The sequence below is a fragment of the Salarias fasciatus genome, chromosome 3, assembly GCF_902148845.1.
Source record: "Salarias fasciatus chromosome 3, fSalaFa1.1, whole genome shotgun sequence".
In the NCBI taxonomy this organism is placed as follows: Eukaryota; Metazoa; Chordata; class Actinopteri; order Blenniiformes; family Blenniidae; genus Salarias; species Salarias fasciatus.
Window position 1 is genome coordinate 15,038,736 of NC_043747.1, and position 19,726 is coordinate 15,058,461.

Below are 19,726 nucleotides of genomic sequence, written 5' to 3' on the forward strand. Positions count from 1 at the left end.
GACGCGTTGGAGAGGATGTGCGGATGAGAAAGGGGAGGGGGGACAGGAGGGGGAAAGGATGGAGGGGTGTGGGGGGGTTGGAATTCACAGATGGATTATCAATTTATCAGAATGAATAGAGGCTCGCTGAGGGGGGGATGAGGGAGGGAAGGAGGGAGGGAGTGGGGGAGAGAGGAAGATGCAAGGCGGAGGGAGAGGTGAGGAGAAGAGAGATTTTCCGGATGCCCAGTCCTGAGCGGCGCGCGCCTCGCTGTCTCTTATCAGAGCCGGGCTGGAAATGGCAGCAGCATCCCTGAATCTTCCGCTCGTTCACGCACAGATGGAGAGTCGCTTGTGTACCATCCCCGCGCAGGAGCCTCCGGTACGGCTCCCGGATGATGCTCAGACAGGCGCGCCTCCTCACACACACACACACACACACACACACACAAACACACGCCTCTCTGCCGCTGCTTGCTGCTGTATTGGCGTCACACACACACACACACGCACACACACGCGGACTAAGTCATCGGCCTAAATTTGGATATTTATTTCTATAGGTGCTGGCCCAGCTGCGCTCCTTATGTAAAGGCGGATCGAAGCGGCCTCCCCTCCTTTATCCGGATCGAGAAAACAAACGGCCGCAGCCGCCCCGGGTCAGTTTATAGCGTATATTCTCTCGGATCCTTATCGGTAAAATCAGTGGTCGGTCCTGGCGGTGAACGATGATATCATGAAATCATCAATCTGGGCCCACCTCGGCTGCCGCATCACTGTTGTCCTTTCGGCTCGTTTTTTTTTATCGGACGCTCTTCCCGGTCGCTTCAAATCACTTATTATGATTTTCCCTTCTTCTTCTTCTTTTTACCCCCTCTGCGGGGCTGCTGATGCTGCTCTTGTAGCGGCTTGCACCCCCTCCTCCTCCTCCTCCTCCTCCTCCTCCTCCTCCTGCCGTCCTCCGGTCGTATCAGGGCGGGGAAACAAACGGAGCCTCAGCGCGCAGACATGTGCGGGTCCTCCGCCAGCGGCCCCGCAGCTTCCCCGCAGCTCCGCTCAGCCTCCACGGAGGGCAAATTCACTTGCAAGCGGCCTCTCCTCCTCACAGGGGGAAGGGGGGCAGCAGCCAGGAGACGTGGGGAGAGTGGGGGGGGTGGAGGAGGAAAATATAGGCCCCTGTTATACAATAGCACCCCGACTCTGTCTGTCAGACTGACGCGTTCTGCTCCCGTTCCCCTGCTCGGTTCCCGTTATCCGGTCGTCCTACAGCGCCTCGGCGAGCTGCGTCAAGGCGCGCAGGGAGGGAGGAGGATGGAGGGCGCGAGGCTTTCACAATAAACCAGGCGGGAGAGAGAAAACACACTGCATCCTGAATAATCGTTACACAAGGAGGACGTGGACTCACCCTCTTCTGGCACATCCTTGGATTTAACCGTTAAAGTTCCCAGGTTGAAGAGTTTCTAAGGTTTTAACAGGATTCCTTTAAAGTGCACGCTTGTGCTGACTTACAAGGAAATACACACACACAAAAAAAAAATGTTGTAAAAAGCCTCTCACATCTCCAAGACAGATTTTTTGGTGAGAAAAGGTCAGACAGCATGTATAAAAGACAGCTTCACGTGACAAAATAAACCCAGATCTTCAGATTATTAAGAAGGAGCTTTGGTTCTCCACCTTGAGTTCTCATTTAATCATGTCTTGTTTCATCTTCTACCGTCTCTCTTTGAGTATCTGCAACTGTCCACTTTATAACAGAAGAGAATAATCAGCGTTATTCATCAATGTGCACATTATGAATGATTTTTGAAGTAGATGAATAGGCTCACACAGACAAGACAAGCTCTTCTTGTGTCCGATTTTACTCAAAACTGATGTAAAATTGAGAAAATGACACACATAGTGGGATGGAACAGACAAGCTGGAGAAAAAAAGGCGCCTATTGAATAATGTCTGAGAGCTGGTGGCCACATGATGGAGAGTGAACCCAGTAACACCCATGGTGGAGCTGATACAGAGCAGTTCAGTCCCGACTTAAGAGAAATTAAATCAGCTTCAAAGAACTGGCTGGGAGCAAAAAGAAACACTTTAAAACAAGCTTCAAAGTCAAATTACTCTGTACTTCAGTTGAAGAACATAAAGTGGTCATTTGTGGAGTTCTCTTCATGAGATTCCACTATTTATCACTTTGATTTAAGTAATATTTGTTTATTTTGTACGCTGGTTTTCATTTTTCTTGCAGTAAATTGAACTAAACATAAAAATATACAATATGCTCAGTTTATTAAGGTTTATCTGCATGGCCTTGTTGATCTTTATTTTGAAATGGGTATCACAGTAAACTTAAACATAAAGATCCAAGAAATAGAAATTATAAGGATCATTTAGCTTTGAAAGTTGATTAAAAGGAACTGTTGTTTCTGTCTAAGAATATCAGACGCAAAGTAGATGCTCACTTCCCTGTAGTGAGAGTCAGAGAATGAAAACATGTAGACAAATTTTGTATCTTGAGAGGCACGAAGTTTCATGAAATTCTAACGTAAGGGGAGAAAATTTCAGAGAATTTCAGATTCTTTAGTAGATATGAACAGGAAGGAAAAAAGTGAGCCATTTGTTGCATTCAAATCTGCAACAAAATGTAAAGAAAACAATACATGCCACAAAAACTGCATAACGTTTTGCAGAAAGATCCTGAATCAAATGCACGTTTGTACTCTACTTTAATAAATGGAAAACATCTGGAGTTGTGATTGTAATTTTACTTGCCCAGAAGTCAAACGATCAAGTAGTTTTATTTGGAAAGAGGCGGCAGGATGTCGGTTCATCCGGCTGCAGCGCCTTGACGCTAAAGGTGGCGCAAGGAGAGAGAGAGAGAGAGAGAGCGAGAGAGAGAGAGAGAGAGGGATGAGGCTCCTCACTGCGGATGACGCTATAGGATGGATTTATTTATTTATTTATTTATTTATATGCCTTTATTTATGTGGACTCGCTCTGCTTTAATTTTCTTTTTCTTTTCTTTTTTTTTTTTTGAAGACGCTTCGTTTTAAACGGATGCGTCACTGTGGCGCTGTGCGCGCGTCCTCTGCGCGCGCAGCAGCACGGCCCCTGTCCAACACCTGGCTGCTGCTTCATCCTCTTTACAGAAACAAATAAACGCTCCTGCTCCCCAGCAGCCGTCACTCTCATCTCTGTTTCTGTCTCCCCCCCCCCCCCCCCCCCTTTCCCCTCCTCCTCTCTCCCCCTTTTTTTTTCCACGCTCTCCATTGCGCGCGCGTCTGTGCACGTGATGTTGTAGTTGTTGTGCGGTGGTGGATCATCAAGTCCGGTCCATTGTTTCCCTTCTGCACATGACTCACTCGTTCTCTCGCGCACTCGCGTGCGCGCGCACTCACGTGCACTCGGTGCGCACTCTAAAAAGCGCAATTATCCGCGCACTTTTCATCTCGCTCTCCAAAGTCACACCTCGACTGGCAGTCAGTGCGCGCGCGTGCGTTTGTGCGTGTGTGTCGGAGCTGCCAGCCTTGATCTCGCCTCGCTGCTCCTCTACATAAACACGCTCAGGGCTGTTAATCCTATAGAGGCAACAATAGAAGGATGAGCCTCATGGAAACGCACGCGCCCCCTTTCCTCTCTTTACATTCCTCTTCCTCCTCCTTAAACTCAGGGCTGGTGTAAGAAGAGGGGTTAAAGGTCAGCCTGTCAGGTATAGTGCAGATATCAAGGACAGGCTTCACATTTACCTATAGGGCTTGGATAAATTAAAAAAAAGGTGTATAATATACATTGTTTTTCTAATTCCTCTAGATCCCCATCTATGCAGCAGGGACTTTGGATATTAACAGTCTCATGACAACATCACCCACTAATAGTTGATTATCTACCAAAACATTTTCCATGTGGATTATTTACAATTTTGAACAAAATGTGATCTGTTTCAGTCATTAAATGTCAATATCATCGTAGATTAAACCTGTTTGAATACCTGTTGGGTACCAACAGCCACAGTGACCACTTTGAAACTGGAACTTTTTTTTTTTTTTTGAAAACTGACCATATTTGGTAACTTCCTCATTTTTTTCTCTGTTTCTTTGAATAATGAGCTCAGCTAACAAGAAAATAGGTTGTGCAACACATTTAGACATCTTTAGTTTTAATTTCTCGGATTTGCATGAATAATTTCTCTGTCACTTGAAAAATCACCTCTTGCTGCTCAATGGGATCAAATATGAGCCACACCATTTTTAATTTGAGTGATGAGTTAATAAGCTTTTTTCAGATAAACAATAAATAATATTTTACACTGAAGAGGATTTTTATCACATAAATAATACAATATGCGCAATTTTGGCAAATTTGATACTCTTCTTCCAATAATTATCATCATTTGTAATTGTAATGACTTTAACAAAGTGTTCAGAATTCGACCCATGAAATAAATTTGTGTGTGTGTGATTTATGCCGGGCTATGATTATCTACTGCCTACTAATACATGATATAAAATAAACTAAAGTTTGTTTTTTTTTTATTGAAGTTAACTTTTTTATTCAACTTGTGTGACAGCATAAATGAATGATCTGAAACATCATAAATATAAACAATTATTATTCTATTGCACACACTTCACACCCAAAGCCTATAAAAAAAAAAGTCTATAAGGAGCAAAAATCTATTATTTCTTATGTGAAAATAAACCAAAGCAACCTATGGAAATACTTAGATGAAAAACAAAATAGTTAAATTTCTTAAAAACACATCTAGTTTTCCTAACTTTAAAAAGTACAATCATAATTCTCAGCAGTACGAAAGATATTAGCTGCATCGTGATCCTCCTGCTGCCACTTTCAAGTCCAATGGAAAGATTTTAAATGAGCACAATGAAAGCTTCATTAATTCCACGCACTTCTAATCATACGTTTGTGGTCGGAGCAGTGATGGGTGAAAGTGGGGTCACGCTCTCTTGATCTTTACAGTCAGTCCTAATGAGGCGGCCTGTGACGACCCCGTCGCTTCAGCCTGCCTGTTCCAGTCCGTTCCTCACAGATTCAATCATCTGCCATGGAAAAAAAAAAAAAAAAGTTTTCTTTGGTTTCACTCAAAAGGCGATTCGGCAGGACACAGATCAGACAGCAAACAGGTTCACGCCATCACCAAAGCAGCTCCAGACGCAGACGGATTTCTTGAAAACGGCATTTCTGATAAGTTTCAGGGAAGTGGATACTCCACCCCGTTCCAAAATCGCTGCTTTCACGTGGTGAGTCAGTTTTGCAGAATCTCACTTCCAATAAATAAGAAGAAAAAAAAAATATTGCTGGATTTTCACGTTTTACCATCCATGGTCACACTTCTGTGAAATGTTAATCGATTGCTTGTGTTATGGGAATCTGTAGTGTCAGACATGCATCCGGCGAATTTCTCACAGTAAAACGGTTAAATCTACTGAAAACAATTGTGTAAACTGTAAAATCAACTCTGACTCTCGCGGCGCTTCATCAAATTCAAGGAAATTACCCTCATGACGCTGTAACAGTGTCATGAAATTATCCATAACACAAAGTTACTACTACAAATTTACTGAACAAAAACTTCTGTATTCATTCTGGGGGGTAGAAAAATTTCATGAATTATTAAATTACTTCAAGTCATAACACATGAAATACTAAAACACATAAAAAAAACAGTCTGTCAATAGCGCTCATGTTGCAAAATCCAATACAAACCTGATAGGAAGCAGCTAACAAGTGAAGAAGCACAGCAGCAGCTCTCACTACGTCACATGGGATTTATCTCGGGGGCAGCAGCTACTAGTTAATGACTGAAACAAAGCTGTCCTCCTTAGTGCTGATGGAGAGATTATGTCTCTTGTTCGGTCTGGGAAATGAACTGTGGTCCCTGAAGAAGAGCTGGAGGACGCTGCGTGCACCACACACACAGTCCCGGACTTTAGTTTCCAGGCTTCACTCATGGTCCCTCTGGATCTGGTTGGTAAATCATGTCTCGTTTCATGATGGTGTTAATTTGCACATTCGTCTCTCCAGTCTGATTGCCTGTTTTTTTTTTCCCTCCTTCTCACCCGAATTACAATTACACTTAACACCGTGTCCTTATTTTGCCAAATAATTATCAGTTGCACAACAGAATACACAAAAAACAAAGTCCTGTTTGGAGGTGCTACTGGCTGTTATGGCTATTAGTCCCAGTTAGGATCCAATCATTGTCATCCAAGAACTCTGACAGAGAAAGGTCTTTGGAAGCGTGCCCTGGCGGAGGGAGGGACTGCAGGGGCGGAGCCAGCGACTGGCCGAAGCTGCAGGAGGTAGATGGAGGCACGCCGAGGGGACGCGGGACGGTCAGCTGCGTTAGCAGAGGCGCAGGATTTGGTGCGACTTGGTGAATGTGCCTCAATTTCAGGTCGAAAGCCGGGACCGGACGTGGCTCCGGGCCGGACCGGGGTAACGCTGGGAACGACCGCGGAGCAGGGTTTTGAAGCGGGGAGTCATATAATGAAGACAGTAGACGTGAACTGCTTGGATTTCCGATGGACTGGAAGGGGTGGAGCTGGGGCAGATTCACAGGGTAACATTCGTATGTTGTACCTGAGGTCTGAATCCCTGAAAGGGAGCAGGGAGGCGCCGCGTTGGACGAGTCTTGTTTTGGCACAAACGGCTCCGCTGTGAAATAATCTGACGAGGTTTTGGCGGCGGTGTGTTGTCCAGATTGGGGCTGGGGGACCGGAGAGGGAACAGGGGTGAGAAAACTTGACGGCGTTGAGGCGATCGGCAGTTTGACTTCAAACGAAGAGCGACGATCTGCATGTGCGGAGAGCTGGACTGAATAGAGTTTAGATGGCGGACCAGCGGATGGAGGAGTTACTGGAAGAGGAACTGCAAGAGGATGATGGGTCTTTTCAGTGTAGTTCAAGCGTTTTGAACCCAGGCTGGAGGTTTCGGAGGCGGGAAGCGAGCTGGGGGACTGGAGAGGGATTCCTGGAGAGGCGGCGCTGCTCTGACCGCGGTTTGGGTCAGAAAATGATGGGTGGGTGAGCGAGCTGGGTGGGGATGTCTTGAGGCGGCAGTGAGGCTCGTGACGCTTCAGAGCCGCCTCATAGACGTGGAGCTCCTTTGTCAGAGTGGCAATCTCTCTCTGTAAAGCCGAGTTCGAGCGCTCCAGACTCTGGAGTTCCTGAAAAAAAGGGAGGCAAAAGAAAAATGTTAAGTCAGAAATGAGAGTGCAAAAAAAAAAAAAAAAGAGAGAGAGAGAGGAGAGAGAGGGTGAGATCAGCATAAGAGGAAACAGGAGGGCCACATATGACAAACTGTTAACGTCGAGTTGAGTCAGGCTCGTCTTAACCGTCGAGAGGAGAGACGCACGTCGCCCATAAAAACTGATTAAAGTCGTATCTCAAAAGGCAAACAATGAACGCCATCATCTCCCGCCCACTGAACGCCGCGCCACGCCGGACTCGCGCCGTAATAAAACGACAAAGCGAGGCAGCAGCACTAATGACACTCGCTTTAGGACGCTTCCAGAGCGCCGCAGGAGCCGGAGACCCACGGGAGAGCCGAAAGCATCGCTCTGAAGCGACAGCACTGCAGGTTCAGCATGAGATGAGTGGGCAGGTGGTGGGGGGAGCATAAAAAGGTCCGTTTAATTAGAAAACTAAGAATTAAAACACCACTGAAAACATTTCAAAACAAAGTTGAGCCTGTTAAATGGTCTGAGTGGTTTATTAGTGATGATCAGTCAAATAATCAGATTTTTATGATGCTTGATAACCGCTGCTTATCTTCTGTCACAAACTGAAAGTACAAACTTGAATAACCTTCAGCAGTGCCGTGTTTTTACTCTGTTCTTATCAAAGGTCAAGATGCCAAAGAGTCACGGGGAGAGGAGCTGTGTGTCATGTTGTGGCTTTAAAGCCTCAAACCGCTTGACAGTTTTTCGTTGAAACAATCTGAAGGACAAAATAAAAAATTTAAAAAAAAGCAGTTGAGCGAGAGAGAGACAGAAGTGAAAGCCGTGGATTCCTGTACTTTTATTCCTCCACACACACCCATCCATTCACAAATCCAACTGCTCGCTAATCAAACCGGTTCGGAACGGGCCGGGTGCCAGAGGAACTGACAATAACCACGATCAAACAGAACACATCTTTAACGACGCAGAACGTCCGAATAAAGATTTGGTTTTAATTTCACTTTTGTCAGAGCAGTACAAGGAGGAGGTGCAGCAACTTACCTCATGATCAAAAAGCAATAAATGTTAGCAATTTAGAAAAATCAGGACTTTAAAAGAGATGAAATGATTTAGTTTACACATCTATTAGTGTGTAATATGTAGTTTTCCTCAGAGATCTCCTCTGATTGGACTTGATTAAAAAGTTGCATAAAATCAGACCTATGTACTCCAAAGAGTAGTTTTTTAAGAAGGAGAACATTTTGCAGTTTGATAATTAAATCCTGTTTTATAAAAATGCACACATAAGATCAATGTTTCTTAGGAATTCCTTTTGAGTTTTTATGAATATCACATGCTTTGATAAAACAAAGAAATAATGAAAATGTTGACATTGTGAATCAGAAAACGCATGTTTTTTTTGTGCAGTTTAGCTCATATGTGGCTCTAATGTATGTTTGAAGAGTCACGCTACAAGGACAAAAAGCATAAGAAAACAACTAAATCAAACTTTCAGGTTTGAGAAAGGATTGGGTTTTGATTTTAATTGTACAAATATAGTTGATGTTGGACATTTAGTCGTAGTGTGAGTGAGTACAGAAGGAAAGAAAGTAAAACAAGAGTGTGTGTTAGAGTGGAATTAGCACCAGGGAGCAATAAACGGCTTATGTACTTTCTGTGAAGCAACAGTGTGTGTGTGCTTGTGTGCCAGTGTGTGTGTGTGTGTGTGTGTGTGTGTGTGTGTGTGTGTTTGTGTGTGCGGGGCACAAAGGAGAGGGAGGGCCAGTGGGAAGGGCATACCAAGTGAAAGTCCTTCTGCTAAAGCAGGGTATTTACAAGAAATGGCTTCAAGCATGCAGCCAGATTACACAACACACACACGCGCTTGCGCTTGCACACACACACACACACACACACATACACACACAGGACAAAGGAGATGTTAAGAGACAAGTCAGAGGGTGATTATGGAAGGAGGCAGGAGCAAGAAACGGAGATGAATAGATCAAGCAGTGATTTTTCTTCTCTCTCTTTTTAACCTCGTGCAGCTCGTCTGCTCTCTCCGTCTGCTTCTTGCGGCTCTTCCTCGCAGCGTTTCGGTTCTTCTCTCGTCTTTTCAAGCCTCTCGGTCCCGTCTGCTGCCCCTCACCTTCCCGCTCCTGACAACAGGAGAGCACCAGTTAACCAGGACATACTGAGGGTGTGTGTGTGTGTGTGTGTGTGTGTGTGTGTGTGTGTGTGTGTGTGTGTGTGTGAGAGAGAGAGAGAGAGAGAGAGAGAGAGAGACACTTCTCCTGTGGGATGCCCACGGTTTCATGATCAATAAGTTTTCAATATTGCATTACGCTTCCAGTAACCTCGCAGGTCACAAGATGGTGGGACAGGCCTTTCACATGGAGCGGCATGTGGTGTCTCTAAATAAAGCGCGTAAACAAGTAAATTTGACGACCTGACGAGAGACAAGAGAGGAACTAGCATCATGCAGCTCGTGATGAGAATTACTCCCTGACAGCAGCGTTACATTATGATTCAACAGACGCTTTCAGCTTTTGACTCTGAAGTTGAAGTCATAAAGAAGCAATTTAGGCCATATGTTCTTAAACATAATTCAGCCAATTTTGGATATAATTAAAAGTTATTACCTTATTATCAATCAGTATATTTCTGCATCACGTATGCAGTGGACCTTTGCTGTGTGGTGCATCAACAACATATTTTATACGCATAATAACTATGCCAATAAAATGTCACAGACAATCATTGACAGGCAATCTGTGACCTTATTGTTTTTATACAACTTTAAATATCTAGAGGTGGATTTTTTTTATTAATGAATGTTGAGGACTACAACTCAGCAGGGAACAGTGAAGACAGAGATGGAATGACATGTATTATAAATATCCCCCAGCTGGAGCATGCATCCTGCAGGGAGTCAAAAAGTAACTCTGTCAATATCAGTTTACTCATATGTTCAGACACACCTATATCTTATACAGTCATCTGGGTGTGGGTCACTGAGGGATCAAGTCTGCCTATAGACACTGTATGATAAATGTCACAATTTGATAATAACATATAAAAAGGAAAAAAAGGAGAAAGCTAAGAAAAATAAATAATGAAAACATTCTGATACATCTCAGAGGATTGATCTCAACTGAGTCAATAGGGAACTAGTCATTTGTTCATATCTCACAGACGTCCAGGACTTACAGATCCAGCGTTGTTGCTGTGGCGGTCCTCTGCTGACAGGGATCCGGGACTGTCGGATTCGCACATGAACAGGGGGGACATCCCTCCTTCTTCTCCTTTCTTCTCCTTCTGCCCTGCTTCACCTGCTGCTCCTCTTTATGCTCACTGACAAGGTGACTTCTTCACCCAGTCCGGATCAGCTGCTGCCATTCATTCTCCAAAATCTGTGTCCCGACCAGGAAAAAAAAAGAAAAAAAGAAAAACAGTCAGACATGGAAATAAAGCAGCCTGGAGTCTGTCAGAGGAGCGAGCTGCGTTCTGCTGCCGGTTCTTCTGTGCCTTGCAATGATGCAACAGGAGCAGGTCTGTATGGAGCAGACATGATGCAGCACGCCGCCGCTTTCGGTTTCTCTTTATTCTAACTGAGGTCTGTTGGTAATAAGACAGGAGGGGGGGCGAGCCGTCCGCGAGCCGGAGGACCGTTTCTTTCGCTTTCCACTGTGCACGTGTTAATATAGATTTTATTTTCAAATATGATTCAGATTCTGTCCAGACTTTATAGTCCTTAAATTCAATAAAAGTAAACTTCACCTGAGGAAATATCCATCCTAAACACCCATCATTTAAATTTGGTGGGAAACCAGGGACAGGAAGTCCTGACCATATTTGGGGAAAATCTTTGCTCTTCCCACGTGTGCATTTCTGGAAAGTTTTCTTATTGGGAAAATAGGTCCATGACCTGGAAAGGCCCTCTGTATGGAATGAGGCAACGTTTAGACGGAAACTGGATGATTTCACTCCTTCTGAGAAATCTGAAACACATCCTGACTGATGGGTTTTTTTTCCCACAATTTATCAAAGTGTGAAATGGTTTACACGTGTCTTTTTATTCATTGTCTATACCCGACAGTTTTCTGACACTAAGGAGAGCATTTTGAGGACTGAACTGCAAAGTTTGGATGCATGAAGTACAAAAACAGAGAGGAGGGTTTAAATAGGGAACACACAGGTGCAGCACATGAGGGTAACGACCAGTGGCTGATAAGAACAACAGAGGAGAAGGACAGGAGCATCAGACACAAACAATACATAAATACAAGAAATATAAAATAAGCAATATGAGAAAATGGAAGAAGGAATATTATAATAAAATATTACAAAATATTAAAGACAATATCATAGGTATAGGGAATTTACTCAAAAGTATGATAGGATTACGAGAAAAACTTCCAGTAGTGATGAGAACCCGAAGTATGTTATTGAAAATGATATCGATATGAATAATTTGGAAAAACATCTACTGGTGGTGATGAAATGTACATGTTGGAAATAAAAAAGCTTATTCTTGGTAATTCCAAACCATTAAGTCACAATTTCAACTTATCATTTTAAAAAGGACAATATCCAAATAAAAGGAATAAAGTCCTAAAGTTAGACCACTGTCTGGCGACAGACACCACTTCACAAGTTACACACCTGTTTCTCTTCTCCTGCAATTCTCAACTATAAAGCAAAAAAATAACTTATTGCCAAGTAATATTCAGAAATTATTCTGTGAAAGAAAAAAAAAGTTACAATCTGAGCTGAAAGTAACATTTTAAAACTCATGAAATCCACACCACAGTTATTTGTGTCACCATAAGTGGAGTGAAAATTATGGAATAAATTAGGTGTGGCCACAAGACAGTAGTCTAGTTTATTTCAGTTCAAAACTCTGAGAAATAAGGGTTCCAAAAGGGTACTTCTTGAAGAGCAAAGGTTCTGGTCAGAACCATTTGCATCTGAAAAATCCTTTTTTTGTAAAAAGGGTTCTTCGAGTGTTTTTCTCCATGTCTCTTGCTTCAACACAACTGAATCTCATTAAGGTTCCATCATTAAGTTCAGCAGAAAGTCTGATAGGGAGCCACATTGCCCTCAGCTGTGTAGAAGCAGAGAGAACAATGAGAACATGCAGAGCTGCACCCCCATTCCACACTTGAAACTCTTGTACCCTTGAAAAAGTTCTCAATGGAACTCTGTGTGAGATCTAGATGAAACCCTTTGAAATGTGAAATGGTTCTAGATTGAACCAACATTGATGATAAATTAGGAAAATGTATTGCTTGACTTAAAAAAATGAAGATAATATAGATGAAAAGGGTTAGGATTAAATAAGTTTTCACTTCTTCCCACTCTCTTTAGAATACATGTTGAAGACAGATTGTGTGGTCTCTTCTGTATTTGTTTACGCATTTGGTCTTTTTTTTTTAAACCTGAAATAAATATAGATATACTTTTCTGATGACATAATTCAACAAAGTTGCATCACTCTATTACCAAGCACTTTCAAAAGAGCAGACAGTGGGAAAAGTGTATTTAATCCTTCCACTGTTATTTATTCCAAATTGATACAAAGCTATGTGATACAAAATTAGAAATATAATTTTCAAATCAACACAAATTGGAATATTATGACAAGATGCAATATATGTATTTCAGTCACATCTACATTATACAAATAGTTCAGAACTTGTTTTGAACTCTTAATGCATTTTTTTTTTTCATGAAGACTACATGCAGTCTGTGTGAGGCTCCTTGTTTCTGTTTCTTTCTTTAAAAAAAATTATAATAAAAGCTTCAGGTTATCACAAGTGGATAGCAATCGGATTTTTTTTTAATAATTTCAGAAAGTATACAGTGTGTGATTGAGAGTGAATCAAGTGTAATTTCCATAACCGACACTTGAGGGCGCCGTGGCACACCATGTCCACACCTTAAAATGCACTTTGCCCAATCAGAGAGCGTCTTCTCTTCGTCTTCCGGTAAACGAACCAATCGTGGCTTAGTGTGGGCGGGACTTTCTCGGGGTCTTCTTCCTGGTTTGCAATGCTGCTTATGGAGGCAATAATCTCTAGAAAACTGACAACACCTAGAAAAACAACAGCGAGTAAAGCGACCATAATAGTTTTTCCTTTTTGAATAGCAGTTGAGAAACGCGGCACCGCGATGGGATTATTAACCATCCTAAAGAAGATGAAGCAGAAGGAGCGGGAGATGAGGCTGCTGATGTTGTATCCTTTCTGTGCTAGTTCGTTAAATCAACTGGAAATGAAGTGAGTTTTTTATCCTCAGATCTTTATCACGCATCACAGTGAACTGACATTTAACTGTACGGAGTTAGATAAAGGTATAAAGTAATGGCAGTGTGTTCGGTCAGTGTGATCTGTGCTCCATGATGCTGTGAGTTAGCATTGTAGCATCTTTAGTCCAGTCATCCTGGAGAGACACCGTGCAGATCTCGTTACGTGTGGCGGTGTTTTTCTTGACGTGGAGCCTTCAGAGGTTTGGACAACGCTGGGAAGACCACCATCCTGAAGAGGTTTACCGGGGAGGACGTGGGCACAATCTCTCCTACACTGGGCTTCAACATCAAGACACTGGAGCACCGAGGGTAGCGCCCCACACAGCACTCACATTTCTATACGACACAGCCTGTTAAACCACCCCGGGCCACTGCTTCAAATCATGAATGAACAAACAGAGCACAAAAAGTCTTTTTGATACAGACATGTCAAGAAAACACCTCTGGAGTAAACTGACCTGCAATAATAATGTAATACCCATCAATGTCATGATGTTGGCTTTTTTCCCCCAATGCAGTGAAGTCCAAAACGTACAAATAGGGACTGTACTACCTAGTTTCTCCCTCAAGATGCATCATTGGAATGTGTATTCTCTCTTCCTGCTCCTCCAGGTTTAAGCTGAATATTTGGGATGTGGGCGGTCAGAAGTCGCTGCGGTCCTACTGGAGGAACTACTTTGAGAGCACGGACGGCCTGGTGTGGGTGGTGGACAGCGCAGACAGACTCAGGCTGGAGGACTGCCGACATGAGCTGAGCACACTGCTGCTTGAAGAGGTGAACAACCAGGCTCACAAGTGACACCTGATGTTTTCTCAAAAGCTGGATCATATTTGATTCGTATTCCTATGTGCAGAGGTTGGCCGGCGCCACGCTGCTGGTGTTCGCCAATAAACAGGATTTACCTGGAGCCTTGTCCAAAGAAGCAATACGAGAGGTGAGCTGCATTTCACACTTTGCAGTTTCAGGAGCAGAGAATTCCAGCCTCTAATCGTCTCACCTGGTCTCCCTGCAGGCGCTGGCTCTCGACGAGATCAAAACCCACCACTGGTGCATTCTGGACTGCAGCGCATTAACGGGGCATAACTTGTTAGCTGGAATGGACTGGTTATTAGACGACATTGATGCCAGGATCTTCACGAGTGACTGACTTTGTGCTTGTTCAACACATCTGCAAAATCTGAAGCTTAGAAGGTGTGTTTGGTCATTTTGTATGTTTTCCTATTAAATTTGAGTTGTGCACTTAGCAGTGTCAGTGTGTCTTCCTGTGATTGAGGCCTTTGTTTGAAATCTACATAATCTCATAAGATCCTAAATTGGATAAAACAGGTGCTGCATAATGGTGCGTTCACACCGGATGCGTTGCAAGCGTCATGGGCGTTGCTTTTACATTCAAAGTCTATGGTGGACGCGCTTCAACACACCTAACGCGCTTCAGGCACTTTGAGCGTTGCTTTGCGAGCTTTGGCCGACACACGTCACACGCTGCAGGCGTCAACGCCTGAAGCTGGGAAAATTGAACTTTGGAAGCGTCATCCAATCACAGACGAGCACTCTGAGCGCTGATGCGGGCCAGAAGGTCGTCAAACTGGGCCCGGGAGACGCGCAAATACCGCTGAAAGCTAACCTCATCCTCACGCAGCTCCTGGAGGCAAATGGTGAAATTCGCCAAATTACGAACGTCGCTGCAGTATGGGATGGACCCACAAACGTCGCACAGGTGCCCGACGATGCCGTTTTCTGGCTTTTATTAAATAAAGCCAAGCCAGTGTCTCGATGGGATCCGCCATCGTCAACAAGACAGGACACAGAAGCTCCTCCCACTCCCGCCAGTGAGCTGCTGCGCGTCGTGTGTAGATGAACACACGTCAAACTCCACACTTTACATGCGTCAACTTTGAGGCATCAGTGACGCCCGTGACGCGTCCGGTGTGAACGCACCATGAGCGTACAATAACCCATATATTAAAATATTCATTAGTGTATAACTGCCTGCATTACTCTGTCCCAACACATCAACACACCACAGGAAAGTGAAATCAGAGGAAAACTTTTATTTGAAGTTCTTATCTCTGAACAGAACAAATTAACATTTCTCCATTGATGTTCAGTCTTCTGTGATCTGGGGAAAACAAAAAAAAAAAAGCTTTACAAAAGTGGCACTTGTTATTTGTGTGCTTTTAAAATCCATGACCTAATCAGAGGGGTTACCAATCAGTCATGAATCTTCAGACTGGGGCGGTAATAGACACTCATCACTTTGGCCTGGACTGAATTTCAGAGGTTTCTTTTCTAAACTCACCGAGATCAACTGAACCCTGCAGGAAGATTTCATGAGCCGCCAAGAACCTACAGACAAAAACAAAGACTTCAACACTGCTGCAGCTTTTAAACACATTTTAATCTTGCTTAACATTCTTCTGGGATGAAGATCAGGATATTTTCTCAGTCAGACCCCCTCAGCTGGCTCTCCCTTTCCCTCAGAGCACCAGCAGGTCACCTTACACCTTGGGATTAGGGTTATCAGTGCCATATTGGGTCAACAGGAGGGGAGACCGAAGGGCGTGATCGACTGGACAACCTTCAAGAAAAATCAAGAAAACTTACCAGTAGATGATGCTTCAGTTTCTGCACCTGGAATATAAACATAAGCAGTTAGTTCATTTGGGTTGAATCGACCTACTTCAGTGGTTTTCTTTTGGACCATTTTTCCCTTTGACTATCGTGTTCTGAATTCGGGCAGAACCAGCATTTGGCTGAATCAACGTCCTGATCAGAGGGGTTACCAATCAGTCATGGATCTTCAGACTGGGGCGGTAATAGACACTCATCACCTCAGACATTAAACCGAGTGAAATGCCAACACTCACCAGAGAGAGGAGCCGGCGCGAGTCCTCCACGCAGAGTAGGCCCTTAAAAGAAAAAGAAAGCTTTCACTGTTATACAAATCATTTCAATAACTTTAGCAAGAGCATGAGATTAAGCTGTGAATACAGCCCGAGTGGGATCAGAGTCCCATTTCTCAGTCAGACCATCAGCCAACTCTCCCCATCTGTCAAGATTTGCAGCAGGTCACCTTACACCTGAAATTGGTACCGCCAGGCTCCTCGGTGCCGTACTGAGTCAACAGGAGAGGAGGCAAGCTGTGCAGATGCTGGGCAGCAGACATCTGGACTGACTTGTACCAGGATCATCATCATTGCCCACAAATCTCAGAAACGTCCAAGCAATTTGTCGGCTTACCTGCAAGCGTGAACTGCTACTCTCTTGCTGCCGACAGCGTCTGTTGTGCCTGCAACAGGCGAGGAGAGTCACATTAGCTGGTAGAAGGTTCGAGTAATGATTGCATGCAGACGGCGCTAGCAGGATCAGGGGATACCAATCAGTCATAATTAATCAGACTGGGGCGGTAATAGGAACTCATCACACCTGGACAGTATAACTGCTGCAGTACGGACAAGAAACTCACCTCGTGTGTGGGGGCAGCTACTCCCATGCCGTCTCCCTGGTTTCCTCATGCAGACCTGATAAAACAGAAAAATTAGGACAAAATCCTTTCTACTCAATATGTGAAGTTCGGTCAACTCGGCTGCTTCGATTTCCTCTCAGACTGTTGGTAACCCCAACAAACCGTCACCTTATTGCCAAGGCAACACCAGTGGGTTCACCTTTTCAGGTCTGGCGTTGACGCGAGGCGTAAGACGCGTGCGGGAGTCATCATCAAGGAAACAAGATGGACGTGCAGCGCGTCTGCACATCTGTCTTGTGACCAGGGATATTTTCCCCTTCAACATAATTACACAGAGCACCCTTACCTTGGTTAAGGGAGTTCCAAAGACCCAAGCATCTCCTACGAGCCACATCCTGAAACACAATTTGAAGAAAAGCTTAAGTCTGTGCAAGCTACAGCTACCAGACTGTGATAAGTGGTGATTCAGACCGATATCAGATATTTAAGTTTCTCAACAGGTGTTCAGACGAACGAGATTCCAGATGTATCTCATCATTATCAGCGAGATCAAATAATATGAACCAACTGAACACGTGTATCTTACCTCCACTAGACCCCTTCATGGCATCTCCTCGAGAGGCTGAATCTCCTGAAAGACATGAAAGCTTCACATCACTCTAATGAAATAATTGAAGACTGTTTTGTGGATGCATTATGACACTGGTTGAGTTGCTCAGATGTTCGTGTCGTTTCACAGTGGTTCAAAGTGAGCTAAGTATCATCATCATTGCAAAAACATTAGATTAGACAGATTCTGGCATAAAACTCACCGTGAGGATTTAATTCACATCTTCGTCTCCATCATTCCGTCATCAGCCACTGCAAAAGGCAAGTCACAAGTTTAACTGGGGGATATAAATGCTTATTAATACATATAATAGAATGGACATGTTTGATCAGGGCTTTGGTGACAAACTGCCATGTGACATTAGTCGTCCAGGTGTTTAATGGGTGCTAACCCATGTCATCCTTTCAAACTGTCATAAAAACTCAAGCTCTATGTGAAAACTATTATCCATTCCTCATTCATCACTCAGCTTCAACTTACTTGTCAGAGTGGCATGGCTCCATCCTGAAACTTCAGATCCAATCAACTCCTAGCAGGAAGAAACAAAGCCAAGTCAAAATTTATGTTTAAGAACATCATTATCTAACTAACCTGCGGGTTTTCAGATTAAAGTGCGACATCACTTGACTCAGGCATATGCTTGTCATTTAATCTATTCATCACTTTAAACCCCCACTGAATGATCTTCTGTGCAGAAGTGTTGTTACTCACCGACACGCACATGCTGCTTGAAGATGACCGGGCGGACGATGAATGACAACCTACAACAAACACAAGCGTTTAACACCAAATTTTAAGTGATTTAAATGCTACATAAATTTGGTGAAGGCTGATCAGATTAAAAAGTAGCATCACTAATATCAGGCATATGCTTGTCTATTTAAAAAAATCATCACGTGCAGCCTTTATATTCTTTAAATATTTACATCTGACTGCTCACCTGCAGGAACAATTTAATTCCATCGAGTTGTTTCACCATCTAAAAGTGTAGATAAAATTTAGATTAAAATCTGAGGTTTAAATTCCCCAAAATAATCTATTTGTATGCTTGCTGCTCAGAATCTGGTAAAGGAGTATCTTCAAAGGCTGATTCGGTAAGAGAGAGTTCACAAACTCATCACTGCAGCGCATCAAAGTGTACAACATGAACATGATATTCACCTCATGGAGGAAGTCTCTTCACATCTGGAAGAACAGGAGAGAAATGTTAGTTTTGGTGTCACCATTTAATTTATGTGCAGTTAAAATGAAGACAAGCTACTCAGATCGAGTTATTTAAGTGTCTTCAAGAAGATCAGTGAGAGAGTTCAATGTGAACATCACAGTAGCAAAACAGATTCGTTAATAAAATGAATGAACTGTACCTTCGCACGTGTCCATTTTGGAGCCTCTGGCCATCTGCAGACAGACATGAAAACGTGGAGAATTACTGACCACGTGACTGCAGCACGCAACGCGATTTAATGAAATTAATCGCTAATGGTGTCGCAAAAGCGCCTCATATCAGATGTAAAAAGGTGCAATCACAGTCATTCAGTACAGGTCTGTGAGATTTATCATCATTTAAGAGACGCTGATGGAGAACCCGCGCAAAACATGGGCCCGCCATTTCTAGGAATAAAACACGATGCAACGTCGTGTTTCACGTAATAAACCACAATACAGGCAGAAAATATAGTTAAGTTTACGTTTTAGTAGTTTAGCAGATAAAATCAGGGGGTTATTTGAGCGGATGGTTGAGGATTGAGATGGAAGCAGCTCAGCGCTGAAACTGAACCGATGCTGCAAAAAAATATGAAACACTCTGACAAACAGGTTGCAGCAACGCATAGGCTACGATTCAGTTGCTAGTATGAGTTACATTTTTTGTACAACAGAGAGGAAATAGTAGATTAAAACACAAAAATTGAACAACACAGCGCATGCAAGGCCTCTTACCGTCAGAGAGAAGGAGGAAGTGGAAGAGAGAAGGGGATGGTGCACCTGCTTTTTATGTCCCCCTGTTGAACTCCTCCCACCAGTCCGCCCATCCGGAACCTTCCCCTCTCCTCTGTTTCATTTAAGTTTAATGAATACATGGGTGCGTTACTTTGCAAACAGACCTGTATGTATCACTATTATTATATGTAAAATACCGCTAAACATAAACGACACTACGCTGAGAATGGAGCTGCAATAACAATTTAATT

At 43.5% G+C, this 19,726-nt stretch overlaps 2 protein-coding genes, 1 long non-coding RNA gene and 6 other non-coding genes across 10 annotated transcripts; 1 reads left to right on the plus strand and 8 right to left on the minus strand.

Moving 5' to 3' along the window:
- Nucleotides 1–4,534: 4,534 nt before the first annotated feature.
- On the minus strand, nt 4,535–10,694 carry batf2 (basic leucine zipper ATF-like transcription factor 2). 2 transcript variants are annotated; one of them, XR_003931157.1, is made up of 4 exons: nt 10,361–10,694; nt 9,190–9,309; nt 5,695–7,156; nt 4,535–5,027 (listed from the first exon to the last, which is right to left on the minus strand). XR_003931157.1 is itself a non-coding variant. In XM_030087688.1 (3 exons), the coding sequence occupies exons 1-3, from the start codon at nt 10,439–10,441 to the stop codon at nt 6,146–6,148; spliced, it is 1,212 nt and encodes a 403-aa protein (XP_029943548.1). In that variant the 5' UTR covers nt 10,442–10,694; the 3' UTR covers nt 4,535–6,145. The 2 variants fall into 2 exon arrangements, 1 of the variants encoding a protein (XP_029943548.1); XM_030087688.1 differs by having other exon boundaries at nt 4,535–7,156.
- A 2,487-nt stretch (nt 10,695–13,181) lies between these two features.
- Nucleotides 13,182–14,700, plus strand: arl2 (ADP-ribosylation factor-like 2). Its single transcript, XM_030086493.1, has 5 exons — nt 13,182–13,389; nt 13,659–13,769; nt 14,073–14,235; nt 14,315–14,395; nt 14,474–14,700. The coding sequence occupies exons 1-5, from the start codon at nt 13,325–13,327 to the stop codon at nt 14,606–14,608; spliced, it is 555 nt and encodes a 184-aa protein (XP_029942353.1). The 5' UTR covers nt 13,182–13,324; the 3' UTR covers nt 14,609–14,700.
- Nucleotides 14,701–15,492: 792 nt separating this feature from the next.
- Nucleotides 15,493–19,503, minus strand: LOC115385573 (uncharacterized). The gene is made up of 15 exons (XR_003931152.1): nt 19,476–19,503; nt 18,902–18,935; nt 18,699–18,722; nt 18,478–18,516; nt 18,249–18,298; nt 18,018–18,066; nt 17,740–17,788; nt 17,514–17,558; nt 17,274–17,322; nt 16,928–16,982; nt 16,702–16,750; nt 16,329–16,370; nt 16,066–16,092; nt 15,761–15,807; nt 15,493–15,580 (listed from the first exon to the last, which is right to left on the minus strand). It is a non-coding gene; the product is annotated as an uncharacterized LOC115385573 (long non-coding RNA).
- LOC115386303 (small nucleolar RNA SNORD31) lies at nt 15,653–15,722 on the minus strand. Its single transcript, XR_003931290.1, has one exon. It is a non-coding gene; the product is annotated as a small nucleolar RNA SNORD31 (small nucleolar RNA).
- Nucleotides 16,226–16,299, minus strand: LOC115386302 (small nucleolar RNA SNORD31). Its single transcript, XR_003931289.1, has one exon. It is a non-coding gene; the product is annotated as a small nucleolar RNA SNORD31 (small nucleolar RNA).
- Nucleotides 16,821–16,891, minus strand: LOC115386301 (small nucleolar RNA SNORD31). Its single transcript, XR_003931288.1, has one exon. It is a non-coding gene; the product is annotated as a small nucleolar RNA SNORD31 (small nucleolar RNA).
- Nucleotides 17,059–17,184, minus strand: LOC115386304 (small nucleolar RNA SNORD22). Its single transcript, XR_003931291.1, has one exon. It is a non-coding gene; the product is annotated as a small nucleolar RNA SNORD22 (small nucleolar RNA).
- LOC115386300 (small nucleolar RNA SNORD30) lies at nt 17,399–17,469 on the minus strand. The gene has a single exon (XR_003931287.1). It is a non-coding gene; the product is annotated as a small nucleolar RNA SNORD30 (small nucleolar RNA).
- Nucleotides 17,638–17,702, minus strand: LOC115386298 (small nucleolar RNA SNORD29). The gene has a single exon (XR_003931286.1). It is a non-coding gene; the product is annotated as a small nucleolar RNA SNORD29 (small nucleolar RNA).
- Nucleotides 19,504–19,726: the final 223 nt, after the last annotated feature.